The sequence below is a fragment of the Leuciscus leuciscus genome (genome assembly GCF_965113295.1).
Source record: "Leuciscus leuciscus genome assembly, chromosome: 5".
Classification (NCBI taxonomy): Eukaryota; Metazoa; Chordata; class Actinopteri; order Cypriniformes; family Leuciscidae; genus Leuciscus; species Leuciscus leuciscus.
In genome coordinates this window covers 9,766,422-9,784,158 of record NC_138729.1, presented here as the reverse complement: position 1 = coordinate 9,784,158, position 17,737 = coordinate 9,766,422, and the positions used below count along the sequence as shown (strand labels likewise).

General features: G+C 39.6%; 1 protein-coding gene across 5 annotated transcripts in view; it reads left to right on the top strand.

Moving 5' to 3' along the window:
• clip2 (CAP-GLY domain containing linker protein 2) overlaps positions 1 to 17,737 on the top strand; it is a gene marked incomplete at its 3' end in the record, with an annotated part of 46,763 nt that overhangs the window by 6,328 nt on the left and 22,698 nt on the right. For all 5 annotated transcript variants that reach the window (XM_082170704.1, XM_082170706.1, XM_082170708.1 and 2 more), the window contains exon 3: positions 5,447 to 5,961. In XM_082170704.1, the coding sequence (XP_082026830.1) occupies positions 5,447 to 5,961 (515 nt within the window). The remainder of the gene's footprint in view (positions 1 to 5,446; positions 5,962 to 17,737) is intronic.

Sequence of the window (17,737 nt, the reverse complement as noted above, 5' to 3'; positions counted from 1 at the left end):
ATATAGGATCGCAAAGCCAGGAGAAACATTTGCAGAAAGACGATATAGTCCGCCATTGTAATTGTAATGCTTGAAGTTGGTGCAAGCGTTTCTGGGAAAGCTAAGACGTATGGCAACGTACACAGTGACGTAACGACGTCGTTCGCTGGGCTCTTTAGTCAGTGGAAAAACAAACAGGTTCTGAGAAGGTTCGCAAGTTGAACCAGCACCAGTTCCGAACCAGTTCTTTTTTGGTGGAAAAGGGGTAAATGTGGTCCAGGTTTGATTAAAATAGTGTTACCATTTCAAGTAGAATAGCAAAAACATGTTTTTAACCTAGTTTTATGAACATTCCTCTTGTCTATCATTGGTCAATCAAACAAATAGTCCCGCCCTAAAGTCAAAACATTGGGCCAATGTTGCTGGGTTTGGCTGGTCAGGATGCTCAAGTATAAGCAGAGCAGTGTTACGCTTTTTTCTGGGAATCAACCTATAAATTACATTTAAATTACACTTAATTAAATTTGTACATGAATATTAAATGGGATAAGAAAAAAGGCCTATAAAAAGTTTTACACATTATGAAGCCAAGTTTGTTGTTATCAGGAGATACATTTCCATTTTGAACTGAGAAAAAGAGGGAGTTATCAAGACACCACAAAGAGCTTCTGAGAAAGAAGTGTGTGTGTGTGTGTGTGTGTGTGTGTGTGTGTGTGTGTGCAGGGGGTGGTTAAAGGCTGAGCTGGGGTCATTGTGTTAGCTCAATGGTGGGATTGAGATGGTGGGAGGAGGAGTGCAGGCACAATGGTGAAGTGAGGCTTGTGTTCTTCTCTTCTTCCTGTATCACTCCTTTTTCTTTTCCCCCCCCTCGCTGATCTACTGTTACCGTAGCAACGCAGCCACATGGGCAAGCAATGCACCAGAGCTTCTGCTCAAGCCCCGCAATGGGCCGGGACTTCCTGAATGGGCCTAGTTTTCCCTAACATAGCGTAGCGCTCGTGTGCTCCTATTTTGAGTCCCGGCACATGCACAGACACACTCTTTCTGCTTGTGTTTCACTGCACTGCGCTGAGTGTGCTTTACTGCTACGCTAATGTGTAATGGACATTTGGAATGTAATGGGTCATCAGCCAGTGAAACAATGGAGCAGCACGTGAAAAAAAAGAAAAAAAGTGTCATACTTTCTGCGTTTAAATACAGCTCTGGAAAAAAATAAGAGACCACTGCAAATGGAGCAGTTTCTCTGGATTTACTATTTATATGTATGTGTTTGAGTAAAATGCACATTTTTGTTTTATTCTATAAACTACTGACAACATTTCTTCCAAATTTAATTTAGGGCCTTTAATCCAATCACAGCTTTCATGCTTCTTGGCATGCTCTCTACCAGTCTTTCACATTGATGTTGGGTGACTTTACGCCACTCCTGTGGCCAGTTGCAAAAACTTAACCACTATGTTAAGACTGTGTCTGACCAACAAGAGGTAATCAGTCTTACTTTTACAATTCATATTAGACCGATCTACCTTTTTATGTAACTGGCTTTAAAAAGTTAGGACCAGTTTTGAAGAAAAAAAAAGACTAGTCTAAGCAGTTTATGCAACTGGCCACTGGCGCAAAAATTCAAGCAGCTCGGCTTTCTTTAATGGCTTATGACCTTCCATCTTCGTCTTGATCACTTTCCAGAGGTTTTCAGTGGGGTTAAGTCTAGAGTTTGGGCTGGCTATGACATGGTCTTGATCTGTTTGTCCTCCATCCACACCTTGATTGGCCTAATTGTGTGACATGGAGCATTGTCCTGTGGGAAAAACACTCCTTAGAGTTAGGGAACATTGTCTGAGCAGAAGGATGCAAGCTTTCTTCACTCGCTTATATTAAATCGAAATGATCGGGGAACTGAAATATTTCACAATGCATGCTAAAGAGAAAAAACACCAATCCAAGTGAAATTTTTTGCATCATTCATTTGACTGACATATTTTAATGGAATATTTTTTGTATTTTTGGCAATAGATGAACTGTTAAATGACTGATCCCTTTAGTCATCCAATTTGACTCTCATGTGCGGATGTTATATATATATATATATATATATATATATATATATATATATATATATATAATGAGGCAACGGGAGAGGATTTATGAATGACAGTGAAGTGATGCAACTGACGCTGGTAGGTCATGTGACAGTAACAACATGGCGGATGTACTATGTCCGAATTTCATTCATACTACCCATATTCATACTATATAGAAAGTACTCTTTTAACGGTCATGAAATAAGTTTAAATTCAAATGTAGTACCCACTCAGACAGTATGCGATTTCGGATGCACCAGTTGACTTTTGGTTTGTTTCTTGTGTTTCCTTTGTTGTCTTGGCTGTTAAGTATGTTTTCATTGGTTGTTATGGTTACTCATTGGTTCATTGATTAACAAACACCTGCTCCTTGTTTTCATCATTAGTTTGCCCTGTGTAGCCCCAGAGAATGTCTAATATGGCGAGAAGTTTCACTCTCACTACACTTCCGGCTTCTGAACTGGTTGCAGTTCCACTCTGATTCCATATGAGGGCGCTCACAGGACGAGTGCAGAATGAATGGAGGTCAATGGCGGTATACCCCTCAAAATCCACTTTTCTCAGGATATAATTTTTTGTCTAGTAATTTGAATGTTGTATTCGAAAGGAGATGCAAAGAAATTACACATTGCTGGGTGTTAGATTTTTTAGAGTCACTTATTTGATTTAAAAAAGTCTTTCAAAATGTCAATGACGTCAGAATGCTGACGTCATTAGCAGAATGCTAGCGTGTTATGGGCAACAACAACTCAACCTGTAAGAAATCAAAACGACATAAGTACTCGTTCATTCAACTTTCGACCTAAAACCCATGTTGAACTTGCAAAATCTACAATCACATCTGAGATTTCTCAACGGCAATCGGGTGAAAGAGACAAATTTAGCCGTCTAGCCCCATTGACTCCCATTCATTTTGCACTCATGGCGAGCGCCCCCAGTGGAACTCTGGTGGTACTACAACCACAATTCGGTACAATAGGGCTTAATAGGGAGTGGACAGGCTCTCCGTAGACGGGCTCTGGTAGCCCTCACCTTGTTCAGTTCTTTGACTTGTGTTGTTTATGCTGCCACTTGTATTTCTCCCATGATCTTCTTTGTGGTTATTCTTGTGAATTATCTTCTTTGTTTCGTTTATAATAATTGTGCCTCTTCTCCTTGTTTTGCCTGACCCCGCAGTGACTCTAACCTCAGAGATTTCTGTCCTTCGATTGAAAGTGATTTCCAATAGCAAAAAAGTTCACAAAAACAGTGAAAGTAATCCATTTGAATCAAAACTTCTGAAGAGACACAATCACTGTATATGATGAACGTTTAATTTAATCTTTTATTCACATAGAAACATTGATCATCAGCACAAATAGAGCACATCAATTATGGTAAATGGAAGCTTAAACATGCTTGCTTTCTTGACCCGTGAGAACCAATGATGTTTGTTCTTGTGCATTAAGCAAATACAGTTGAGCTGCCACTGACCACTAGTTTTTGTATTCTAGCCTGTTTTCTGCCAAAAAGAAGATTTGTTTATATATTTCCATTACAGCTGACGTTTACACGTCTGCCTCTGTGTGGTAAACTGCTGACCTCAATACTATTTGAATAACATCCAAAAATTTTCGACGTAGACAGTCTGTCAGCTCTGAGGAGGCAAACCGTCCCAGTTCTGTTACACACCATTTCTAAACGACAGCAAATTAAATCAGGATGTTTTTTGACTGATGAGCCTCATATCAAAGATCTTTAACCACCATGTTTATGAGTCAAACAACATGTTGGAGCAATTGAGACAAAAGCGGTCATTATCCCCCTCCCCCAGCACCAATACCGCCCAACACACATACACTGAGGTATGAAAGACTGACTGAACACATGCTAAATGAGCCGTGGCTCACACATCATCACTGGATCCTTCAAGCGGTATCGGGTAAGTGGCATGTGTCAAAAGCGGCACATGTGCAAAGATACTCAGGTTCATAAACTATTTCACTGCAAATTCCACTGACCCAGATTCGTTCATAAATTAGCATGCTGCTCATCCTTGCGTGAAGTCTGCAGTGACATCCAGACATGAGCGAAATGATGAAAGTACTCATTTGATACTATGCGTTAAATGAGCCGTGTGACAAGTGTTGACAACATATGTTGTGAAATACTTAGAATGCTGTAAAATCTCAAAATGGATGTTTTTCGATATTCCTCAGGTTACTTTCATGTATTTATTGTGGACTTATCTATCTCCAGCTTCCAGTCAATAACATCAGCTTACACTTGTAAATGTAAATACCAAGTAAATATCCTTGTTCCTTCTGAAATGTCACATAACATAAGTTAATGCTTTGTGAAATGGATTTTTTTTTATATATATATTTTTTTTAAGTTTTAAGATGTTCTCTGAATATTACAGGGCAGGGATTTAAATCTTTCGGGTCCCTTACAAAAAACTTGTTGTGACAAACAGTATTATGGTACAAATGTTAATACCATGGTACTTTTATTGTACCCAAGTGGCACTAATTGTTATTCATATACATTACTGTTCAAAATTCACATTCTTTCCCTGAAAGAATGTGAAACTGTGAATGAAAATTTTCAACATTGATAATAATAATAAATGTTTCTTGAGCACCAAAATCAGCATATTTTTATTCTGAAGGATCGTGACACTGAAGACTGTAGTAATGATACTGAAACTTTTGAGCTGTAGTGTACATCAGTTTTTGAAGAATATCTTGCTATTACTACATTGGCTGACCAAGGAATTATTTCTGGATAAGCTATGTCTGGTAGGGACACTAACACACCAACATCCTGTGATGGTGACCAGACCATCCCTTATTTTGTCAAATCAGACAAAAATCATGTTTGGCCTAATGCTTTAATAATGGAAGCCTATGGGGCAAGCAATTTCACAATAATAAACATTAAAATATACATTGTTATGGTAATATATCGAACAATATGGAGATACAAAAACATGATACACAAGGATACAAGAAATGTACTGTTTATCATAGTGTATACTTGCATATTTTGTATACGCACCTTGGTATCGCATAATTATAAGGCCATCCACCTACAGCAGCAGTCCTGCCACTAAGGGATGGTTTATACAACTTAACATCTCAAATAAGACCCATTTTTTTTGTATGGCAGAAAGAATAGAAATACTTGAAAAAGTTTGAGCAACACAGAACCCTCCAGAATGTCGCGCTCCATAGACCTCCAGTGTAAGTCCATTATTGTACACAAAAATGTAATTTGTTAAAAAAAAAATAAAAAAAATTCAGAGGCAGTTTTTTGCCAACTGAAAGTGTGCCACTGATTATGTTGATTTGAAGCTTTGTTTTATTGAACGTGGAATATTCCTTGTTTTTCTGCTGTTTTATCAGGTTGCCCCTACAAGCAGATGACTCCTACCCCCAGCAGCAACACCTCAGACAAGTCCAGCTCCAAAGCCTCTGAGGTGGGTGACGAGGTGGCCGGGGACTTTGTGGTCGGTGAACGTGTCTGGGTGAATGGAGTCAAGCTAGGAGTCATCGCCTATCTTGGAGAGACCCAGTTTTCCCCTGGACAGTGGGCTGGAGTGGTCCTGAATGACCTGGTTGGAAAAAATGACGGCTCTGTCAATGGAGTGCGTTACTTTGAGTGCCAGGCTTTGCAGGGCATCTTCACCAGGCCTTCCAAGCTCATGCGACAACCCGCCGGGGACGGGGGTGACGAGCAGCAGAACACACAACTGCAGGGTGGTGCGGGAGCATCCGGTCAGCGTGTGGTCATGCCGCTCAGAGAAGGCATGCTCAACAGCTCAGTCAAAACCGGCAATGAGTCAGGATCCAACATGTCTGACAGTGGATCTGTGAAGAAAGGGGGAGAGAAGGACCTTAAGGTCGGAGATCGAGTTCTGGTGAGTGTTGAATTTTTTCAGTGAGTATAATTAAAGTCTGTATAAACCAAGACGGATCACTCATTTCTATAAATGGGAGAAAGTGCAGCGCGCAGTATGGTTGAATGAAGGTTCGGCCATATTTACCATTACTTGCTGAAAAATTTGCTAGCAAAATTCAGTCATTTCAATTGGAATCCGTGTGCTCTGGAGTTTTGCGCGAGGGTAAAAAAGTTCCACAAGCAGATTTTTGCTTGTGTTCAAGTCGGTCAGGTGAATTTGCCGTGATGACCAGAAAGCTGCTTGGTTTGAGAGTGACTTATGTGTTGGGGGAGCTGTGCCTCAAACATCGCTACACTATTGACAATGCCTGCACAATTTTGCTGAAATATCGCTATTGTGATTGCACAGAACAAATCACCAATTGGTAAAGTCATCACATCACTGGAGATGCCATCAGAAGCTGAGGCCCACGCCAAAATCCATTTTGGGTAAAGTCAGTTCACTCGGCAGTTGGCAGCCATATTTGCAACGCCTCCGGGCAGCTATTTTGTGCTTCCAGGACCAAGTCCCATCTACTTGAATGGGGAAATTCTGAAATCTAAAAAAGTGAATGAACAAATTTCATGAACTGTCCCATAAATGTTGTTTCTTAAGGCCCTTTCACACTGAGCATGATTAAACTGTGTGAATGCACATCGCGAGGATGCTGTCAATTCAGCACGGTTCGGCACATAAACCACTGAGAGAATTTTTTTTACAGGTGAAATATGAAGCCAAATAAATATATGATTACGATTATATTCTGTATGTGCATTGGCTGGACCAACCTGAAATATTTGAGCACTGGAAACAACATTTATGGGACTGTTAATGTCAGATTTTGTTTCCGATTTAAAGTATGTTACTTAAATATGAGTTTGGTAGCGTACCCGAAATAGCTGCCTGAAGGCGTGGTAAATATGTCCGCTAAGTAAAACAGACTTCCCATAAAAAGGAAGAGAGTGTAAGTGCTCTGTCTAAATGTCTGCTGTTCTTCTCTGATAACATTTTCTTAATATAATAGTTCTGATCCAATGTCTGAGTTCTGATGATTGGCTGAGTGCTGATATATAGTATGTAGTTTGTATCACTCATCTTAGCAATGTTCCAGAGGATGTGAGTGAAGCAGAGTGGTGTCATTTTGCCTTCTGCGAGGAAGGAAAAAATCAAAATTCTAACTGACTTTCTTGATATTAACTTGTTTATTGAACTGTTCTATATTTGCAACCACAGCCATGTTCAGGAAAACAGAACTCTGGCTAAATGTCTCTTGATTAAAAAGGACCTATAATGCCCTTTTTTGATGTCTTTATTTTGTTTTTGGTGTCTACTAAAATAGCTGTTCATTCTTGAATGCTCAAAAAGCACATTATTTTTCACATATTTTACATTTGAACAGTAACACTGTGTAGTTTTTGTCTCTATGAAGCCCCTCATTCTGAAAAGTGCAATGTGCACTCTCTGACTGGGCAGCTGGACCAGTGTGTTGTGATTGGTCAGCCGCTTCTATAGCGTGTTTCGGAAATGTTATTCTGCTTACCATGACCACAAGTTTCAACACACTACTAACACAACTCAACCATGCCTTGTCTCTTTTTTTGAGTATGCCTTGGGGTGGGAATTATTTAAATGAGAAATATTGTGATGTGTACGTTCCCAGAAGACAACTCAAGACTACAGTCGAGGCATTTCAGGGAGTTCAGAAGCAGTGCGTACTAGGGCTGGGCGATATGACCAAAATCTCATAGTCATCTCATATCCCGATAACGATATTAATCACGATATAGTACTTAGTAATTCAATCAATTAATAATTTAAATATATTGACCACATCGAAAGGACTATTTCTTTTCTACATTTTAAAGTATCAAAAATGTACTCATTCATATGTGATTATTTTTCGCCCTTTATTTAGAACTTCTGGGCAAATGTTTGATTAAGAATGTAGAATATATAAAATGAAATATGAAACAATTTTCAAAAACAAATGATTACAGGCCCAAAATAAAATATTGCCATATAAAACGGCAAATGTAAACATTGTACTTTCTAGTTTAAAATGTAGCAGCAATCAGGGCTCCGAACATGCAGCTTGTTGTGTGTTTTGAAACCAGCAAAAATTGCAGGATAGTGTAGAACATGGAGCTACCCAGTTCTGTCTTCCCTTCACTCATCATGCTGTTATTCACATCTCTGCCTGCATCCCCATGGTGGCGTGTAAGATTGCAGTCATCCAAATGATGAAAAAGTTTTGCCATAAACAATGTATTTTGTGACACCACAAAATCCACAAAAAAAAACGATAGGGCATAATATGAAACGATAGACTTTTTATTTCGTCCATCCGATATATATATCGTCATATCGCAGTCCTAGTGCGTACTGATATAGAGAATATCTTCCTTTGGAGTGACTGTGCTTTGTAGCTTTACAGACCTTTTTGTTTAATTTGGCTTGTGAGTCGTGACACACTAAGTGACTGCACACTTAAAACAAAAGACTGACTATCTTATGCTATGAATAGGCTGTAGGTGTATTCTAATTAAATAGGGAAAGGAAAAGAAGCACATAATCTAAGACACTGGCATTCATTTAGTACATACACCAAAAACAAATTCTGTGAATACTAAATTAAAGTAATACTTATAAATTGCATTGTTTTGCACTGCAGTACAATGACAATAAAGTCTTTAACTATGAATGCTGTGTACAAAAGAAGAAAAAAACATGACCAAAAGAAAACCAATGTGTAAAGTACAATAAGAAACTGGGATAGGCTCCAGCACTATTCCCATAGAAGGCTGTATAATGATCAATGAATGAAAATGAAAGTACAATAATAATTGAAAAGTAATACAATTTTACAATAAATTCAAATTCAATTTTTTAAAATGAGTCAAATTCAACTCTGTAATCTCAGCATCTGTTTTCAGAAGTGCCCTGCCTTCCACTAGTCCACTGGCTCTTTCCAATCCATTGAGTTTTAATGTGTAAAAGTTCAAATTGTGTGCTGAATCTGCTGATGCATAATGTACTGCCATAGGATTAATCTTGTTTTCTGTGTGTGTTGCATTTTTTGTTGTCTATCTTGCAAATCTTTGTTCGATCCAGCCTCATGAAACTACTGACATGGATGTTGAAGCCTGTAAATGACTTTTTTTTTTTTTTATGGAATTCTGATGAAATGCCTTTTGTTGTGGAAAACCTTTTATTTATTGTTGTGGAAAACCTTTTAAACCATTATCTTTGAATTGATATTACAGTTTTATATATAGATTCAGTGATTCAGAATTGTACAGGGTACAATGAGACTGAATACTGGACTGCTGTGGCTGTTGAAATGCTCCATCCTGGTGATGTTTTCTGTACAAACTTTTGCGAACAGAGCTACAGTCCAATTATTTAACCATTTTTATTTGTTTGCTGGTGCATTTTACTGTGCTATTATCAATTTTAGATTTGCCTGTCCCTAAATGTCATGTATGAAGCAAACTATTGTTCATATCTGGCTGTGAATGACTAATATGTGGCTTCCCTTGTGTTAGATTCCTCATGTTAGGTAACAGATGCTGCCCAATAGCTGTCTACTTGAGTATACAGTTGATTGGCTAGGGGTCAAATTGCTTTCCATTTAGTATAGCGTAGTCCTAAAGCTTTTCAGGCAGTCAATATTCTTAATCAGATGGGATTACTGCTCCATAAACCATCAGCCATTGATCTTAGCTATCTAATTGTCTGCCTGCTTCAATCCCGACTGACACCTGATTGGTTTGTTCAGTGATTGAACACATCAGGGAGGATCCCAACTTAGACACAGAGTCACAGACACACATCAGTTTCGTACTTTTATTTCCCAGAGGCTGATTTTTATTAAAACTAACAGATTTAAATTTGATTTCAATGTTTATTGTGTGATTAGAAACGGGTTGATGGTGAACCTGTTGGGCATTACTGCCCGATGCACCTCCGCTGGTGCCAAATTGTTAGCCACAGGGCCATCAGCTGGGAGCCACCCTTTACCAATGTTTCACCCCTTTAGTCCCAGAACATCTCAGGGTGTTGGGGCAGTGGACAAGGACGTCTCCCTGCCGCTGGATTAGATCTCAGGTCCTTATGCCTTGAGGCTTCTCAGCACCCCAGCTCTTGTCATTCCTCCTCAGCCATAGCCAAAAGCTTCCTTTCTCCGCCTCTTCGGCAATATCTTTTATGGCCTTCCTGACCTCGCCAGAGCTGAAGCCGATGTCCCTCAGGACGCGGCTGGTTGACTGGGAAACAAAGCCATGGCAGCCTACCTCCACTGGGTAAGATGTTGCTCTCCATCCTTTTCCCTGGCATTCCACTACCAGGTCGGCGTACCGTGACTTTTTCTGCTCGTATGCCTCCTGTACTGCTTCCTCCCAGGGCAGTGTCAGTTCCACTAGCACCACCCACTTTCTCGTCTCTGACCACAACACAAGCTCCGGTCTCAATGAGGTTTGCGCGATAGAAGTGGGGAACTGCAGCCGCCTGTCCAGGTCTGCTCGTAATGCCCAGTCCCTGCCACTGGCCAGGATTGATGCTTTGTGCTTAATAGTGCATTTCTGCACTACCTGTCCTGCTCTTACAAATTGGACAGGCTGACTCTTAAGGCTCTGGAGCCTCTTGTTTGCCAATGCCCTTGCTCTTCTGCCAACTTCCTTAGCACCTGGTCATGGCGCTACCCTGAGCCAAAGCAGTTTTGCACCCGCACAGAATGTGATGGAGGGTTCCCTGAGCCGCATCGCACAGGCCGCAGATTTTTTCAGCCCCAAACCACCGTGCCAAATTGATTAGGCTAGGAAGTGTGTCATAAGTGGCTTGAATAATGAAACTTAACTTGTCTTGGGGAATTCTCCAAAGGGCGCTCCAACTGACTGACCTTGGCAGGATGTCGCCCACTTTGTCCACTGGCCTTGTTTACCTTGGCCAACAGATTTGACATGAAGTCTTTCCTCTTCTGTAATCACTAGCTTTTTCCGCTCCTTTATTGATACTTTTGACAATAAATTGCGTGCCTCACCCCAGCCAAGACCCTGTCTTCCCTGCTGGGTTCTTCCAACAAACTCTTGGTGCTTCAGGTTGGCGATAGCGTTGTCGACGCAATCGTCTGACTTCCACTTCCTGCCGGTCTGAACCTTGACACCAGCAAGGTGTCAGCAAGTGAAATGCTCTTTAGTGGGAGCTGAAGAGTATTTCTTCCACACAATGCTGCATCAGAAAGGCATCACGGCTGCCCAAGTAATTTGTGGATATAGGCTAGCTGTTGGAAATGGCATCCAGCCTTGCTACTGTTGTTGTTGTTATTTCAAAAAATGATTTATCTCAGTTCAAATTTGTACATAAATTATAACTGTCCCACTGGGGCTAATTTACTGTCTGTAACTGCATTTTTGTTGAGCTGAGCGAAGTCAAAGTTATTGACTGTAGCCATCAAACATCCACTACAGATGCTGTTTATAGAACATAGGATGAATTGAATCTAGTATATTCATGTTGTTGAATTCAAACATCAAATCCTGCTGGATAAATCTGTAGAATTGTGTACAAAAAATATTTAGCTTGTTAGATTTTAAATATAATTTCAACTCACTCATATCTGTTAAGTAGTATCCCAGTGTACAATGTTACTGAACTGCTTTAGAAAGATGTCAGTCCCCTGTTGTACCCCCCTACAACTGGTATCTTATTACCATGACTGTGCTTTAGTGCATGAAGGACCTCTCAAAGTCAGTGCTTTTCCATTGTTTGCTCTCAAAAGACTTACAAATGCACATGTGTAAAACCGATGCTCATGTATCAGCAATATGTGAGCCAGAGCCTAGGACCATGACTCAATCGACCACCTTGACATTGCCTAGTAGCACTTTCACCTCATAACTCAGACAAAAGGTCGCAATCCACCCTGAACAGTGCTCTCAGCCTCCTTACAAATCCTTATCAAAATGCACCACTTTCAGCAGTAAAACAAAAAACAATGCAAAAATAATCCTTTTTATTTGCACTTATACAGATTTTTGGATCTGCAATAGGGTTCATTTTACTAGTGAGTACTTATTTTTATCTGGACAGGAAGCACTTTTCCTGGTAGATAGCATCTGTTGGTCCAGACAATCTCTTATTTGAAGCTAAAGCACTTTTAGTCGCTCTGGATAATAACCTAAAATGCCTTCAAGTTGATATGTAATGAAAATTCACCTTATCTTCTTTTATAGATCTTATTGTTATGTTATAGATCTGATTGTGAACGATTCATCAATGTATGTTGTTTTGTTTTTGTTTTACCTTATAATGTAATCAAAATGTCTCAATTTAGAAAACTCGATCTTCTGGTGAAACAACAGAGTTCTCTCTGGTCACGTATGCTGGAGTTTTCAGTCAACAACCAGTGAATTGAACCAAGTACACGCCCTACATTTTTCTTTTCAAAAACCCTTTTGCTCGCATGTTAATGTCACAATGGCCCTGTTTACTCTTGGTATTAAGGTGTATTTTGGTTGATCGGATCACAGTGAACGACAGTAAATACAGGTGTAAACAGGGTCTTTTGTGCTTGTCATCGTTAGACCACTTCCAGAGGTAGTCGAAAATGCATTCAAATGGATTGCTTTTATAATGTGTAGACACTCATGTGGTCGAATATGTTTAAACAGCCACAAAAGATCATCTACTCTCTTCCTACTGAGCTGACCTAATGTATAAAAATTATGGGAAGCGCGCTAGCCAGACGGGATTTAAACTTTGTCAGCTGGAGACCCAAGTTTGGTTTGAAGACTAACCAAGCACAATGTTCTCTCGCCATTCCTGATTTCTAACACACACTCACAGCGTTCGGCGTGATCTTGCGGCTGTCAGAGCAGAAACGAAAGTTGATGCTCTCCATATGTTTTTCCATTGTCTCCAGGCGCTTTCATATGTAATGTCTTATAAATGACAGAAAATCTTGTCAATGTCGAGTTGTTAATGTAGGAACAGGCGTAGCAATTTTGCTTCAAGTGTAGTTCACTTCCAATTTGTTATTCATCTATTTATTTACCTATAGCTGCTAAAGAATCAGAAGTCTCGCACATTAGAAGAAAATAGTCTGGAATCACTTACTGGCAGAGGAAGACCTACATTTGTTGAACTTCGCAACCATTGGAAAAAAACGTTCTATATAATATGCGTGTATGCATGCAATCCAGATATACTACATCTGCATTTTCATGTGTCCCTGGACCACAAAACCAGTCACATGGGTCCATTTTCTCAAATTGAGATTTATACATCATCTGAATGTTATTAAATTATTAAATTTAAAGAAGCGATCGACGTCATTTTAGCGCGAAGAAGAAAGCGACCTAGTTAACAACAATGGATGACATACAGCCGATCTTGTTCTTGCTTCTCGGCATGTGGCTGTTTGTCACAAGAAGACAAGCGCCTACATTAGTCGTAAAGTTCGGACTTGCCAAGTCCGACTCAGGAGAATGACTCCCGAGGACGCGAGTCCGGTAATTCTGCAAATGGAACAGCGCATTCTTGAAAGCGTCACTCAGCTCGCTCTGCCACTCCGGTTATCTCTGTACATTTTAGGCAACAATAAAACAAAATGTTATAAAACACCACTCTGCCTCTTTTCGTTTTCATTTAAAGAAATCTTAAACATTATAGCCACACAAATGTGGTGCAGGCAACACATATTGATTATATTCACTGCATGTATAACGTTATAACAAAATATAAAACACAACCCTGCCTCTTTTCTTTAAAATGTAAAAAATATTAAACATATTAATATGGTCCAGGCAATATGTGCATTTGTACTCTGATCATCTTCACTGTAATAAAATTAAAAATGACCTCAACCCTGACTCTTTGTTAAATTTCAGTTTTATCTATAATAGCCATTATAAAAGTATAAGTAAAAGGTACATGAAGCAATAAAATAAGAAATAAAGTAAACAATTCAGTCAAACATACAAAGTCAGCGCTCTATTCTAACATTACAACAGTAAAGTTAAATAGCCTAAATATATACTTCAGTTAGCCCTCAGCAAAAACTATTGGCCAAGGAACAAATTATAGATTCACGAGACCAAACATCGCCCGTTAGATATACACAAGACAAATGATATCTCATGTTTAACCACTACAGAGACGTCAAAGTCGGCGGCAAACGTCAGAAGGACTAGCCGAGGAAAGGCTGTTTCAGGCGGGGTACATGAGCGCCGAGCGCCCGGTGATCGCCTGGATCCACAACCTGGATCAAATTTTCATAAATCTTTATAAATAAACCACAGATTTGAGATTTAAACAACTACATTCTCACCTGAGAAACTCTTAAAACTACATTTCGTGACACGATAACAGTAGTATTATATTTCAACTGTATATAAAAAAAATGGAGCTTATGTTGTCATTCCCCTTGTAGCACGTGCAAGTGACGATTCTCTGTCAACCAATCAACGTTCTGCAGTGAGTCTAGTTCCACCCTTTAGGTATACTGTTACCACTGTGCTAGGTACCCCAACGGAAGGGTACCTAAAAAGTGGTACAGTACGGTTCGGCATTTTGGTACCATTCACAACTTTTGACAGGGGAAACGGAAACAATTGCGTACCGTGCTGTACCGTACCATACCGCTCGGTGGTAACGAGCCATTAGTCAGTTCAGACAGTCCATCAAAAGACCTGTAAGGTGGATCAAGCCACTGCCAAGTTAAGGCTTATGCTGACTGATCGTGGATCTGCAGTGTTGCGAGTGAGTTGAGAGAGGAGAAGGTCTGAGTCAGCTTTCTCCACTCCTCACCGCTCATCTCTGTGCTGTGCTTGTGTATTCTGCTGAATTTATAGTTCTTCTCACACCCAGAAAGGTCTATTAGAGAATAGCTGCTCAAAGCCATATTGTGACTTAGAAGCTTTTGCCGAACATGCATCTGACATATGTTTTTACCCTCATAAATTGCTGCTGTTTTGGTTTGAGACGACATGGTAAAGTAAATATTGCACATCTGGAACGTTCCCTCAGGAATGTTTGTGTTATCACCTTATCCACCTTATCCACGTACTATGGCTCATCTGCCACGTCAGTTGCACAAACACAGACTCGCTCACTGGCAGGAGAATGTGATGTGTCTGTCTGGATATATTCTCTTCCGGATGCTCTCCTTTCTAATGCCAAACCGCAGATGTCTCGGGAGCAGAATGTCTCGCAGTGCTCAAAACACCACTTGATGAACCTGTGAAAACATTAACAGCTCTACTTAATTTATAATCCTTTTTTTTATTGCCACAGGATCTGTGTGTTTTATAAGAATTGTGAGGTCCCACAAACTTGACAGCTGAAAAAAAAAAGTATTTTGCTTTTCACATGAATAAATGCTGATGTGGACACATTTTTTGGGCTCTCATGTAGGGATGGATTGGAATCCTAAGAAATTGTATTGTTCTGTTCTGACCAAAATGTAAAGCAACCAACCATAGTTAATTTTATTTTTATGTGCCATTTAGGGGTGGCATAATTTGAAATCTGTCAAACAATAATAAATAATGGAGTGTGGGAGGGAAACACTCAAATAATGGTTTAGCCTAGTAGTCTCCGCAAACAGTTGTAGAAACAGCACCTTGGAAAATGGCTAAAAACGTGTAAAGAACTTTTGTTTCCAGGTGAAATCATACTAACTGACTTCCAGTGGTCCGTAGAGGCTAGCCAATCATATTGGAACTGCTGAATGTCGTTCTACACTTGCAATTCTAGTCTGCAATATGCATCAGACAGTCAGTGAACAGATTGTGGGTGGAACATGGGACATTCTGTCTGAGCGGAGAGTACGGTTTACGCAAACTGACTGCTTTGGCTTTTCATTTCATTTAAGTAGAGACAGATTAGAACGTAAGAGTAGACACAACTGTAGGGCACACGTGTAAGCATGTGTTTATGCATTTATGGTCCACTCTTTGCATATCTCTTCCATCACTCTCTCTGGGAATGGATAAATGCCTCAGACCCTTAAGAAAAGCTGTTTATATCTTTGGCTGGGAAGTATGATTGTAGATGTGTTTATTATAATAATAATAATAATAATAATAATCATTTGTTACATTTATATAGCGGGGTACTCATATTATTTTCTGGGTACTCAAAGCGCTTTACATGGAAGGGAGAATCTCCTCAACCACCACCAATGTGCAGCATCCACCTGGATGATGCGACGGCAGCCATACTGCGCCAGAACGCCCACAACACACCAGCTTATTGGTGGAGAGGAGATGGAGTGATGAAGCCAATCAGTATATGGGGATGATTAGGAGGCCATGATGGATAGGGGCCAATGGGCAATATTTTATCAGGATGCCGGGGTTACACCCCTAATCTTTTTCGAAGGACATCCTGGGATTTTTAATGACCACAGAGAGTCAGGACCTCGGTTTAACGTGTCATCCGAAGGACCGTGCTTTTTGACAGTATAGTGTCCCCGTCACTATACTGGGGCATTAAGACCCACACAGACCACAGGGTGAGCGCCCCCTACTAGCCTCACTAACACCTTCAATAATGACTTTCATTAATTCTTTGTTTTATCTGTTGCTATTCATTTTGACTCTAGGATTTTGAAGTTGGATGGATGGATGGTTTGCTGCTTTCTCATGTTCTGTTTTGCTGTGTCATATGCCTAAGCATCACTGGAAAATCTTTTGGTAGACTGGTTGATAAGGAACAGTAAAATGAAATCCTTTGAAGAAACGTGCCTCAAGGTTCCGTACTAGGCCCATTTGAATTCTTCTCTATGATGATGATTTTAGGTCAAGATGTAAAGTTACTAAAAAAAATTTACTAAAATGTGAAATTTACCTGTAATGCATGATCTACAGAAATACAAAACAGCTGCACAAAGCAAATCCATTTCTGATGCATTCAAAACATTGTTTTGTGGAGGGTTTATTTGATGGTTAAAATAAATCATATTAGTCATTTTTTTAAATGAAAAATCTGTAATTTGTTTAGTTAACAGCATTACATTAAAGTGATTAAAGCCAGTATATATTGTTGTTATTTGTGGGCCAGTGCATTGCTTGGCCAGAATAGTTTATTAATGGCTTGCAAATACTGCAATATCAATCTATGATTTTTATCTAAATTTAACTGGATCTATTACTTGGGTGAAAGTAAATATCCCAGTCATGTGTAATAATTAGGGGTGTAACGGTACGCAAAAATCACGGTTCGGTACGTACCTCGGTTTTAAAGTCACGGTTCGGTTCATTTTCGGTACAGTAAGGGAAAGAAATGCAAACATTAAACTGCAGGTTGTTTATTACTATCAACTTTTTTTTTAACAATTTGTTTACACTTTTTAAACACTTTTTAATAAAATATATATAAAATAAAAAAAGAATAAGAAATAAAATACTGCTGCAAAGTTCTCCACTAAATAAAATACTCTCAGTCTCAAACCAATATCACATAATAAAATATAATGAAAAATATAAATAAGTAACTATGTTACAGTGCAGCATTACCAATCCCAGCTTGTAGGCCTGCTCATATTTAAAAAATATATATATAACTTTTCCAAAGTGACGGGTGGCTCTTCAAGCTCCCGTTTGTCCATACTGTCTATGGGCTTGTCTGCATTGGCCATGACGCTAGCTAGTGAGAGGCTGGGCTAAAGCGTGCCATGTATGTTGTTGTACAGCGCGCGGTGTGTGATTTATTTATTTATTTTTCCCGCCCTGCAGTCGATTTCATTGGTTTAGGT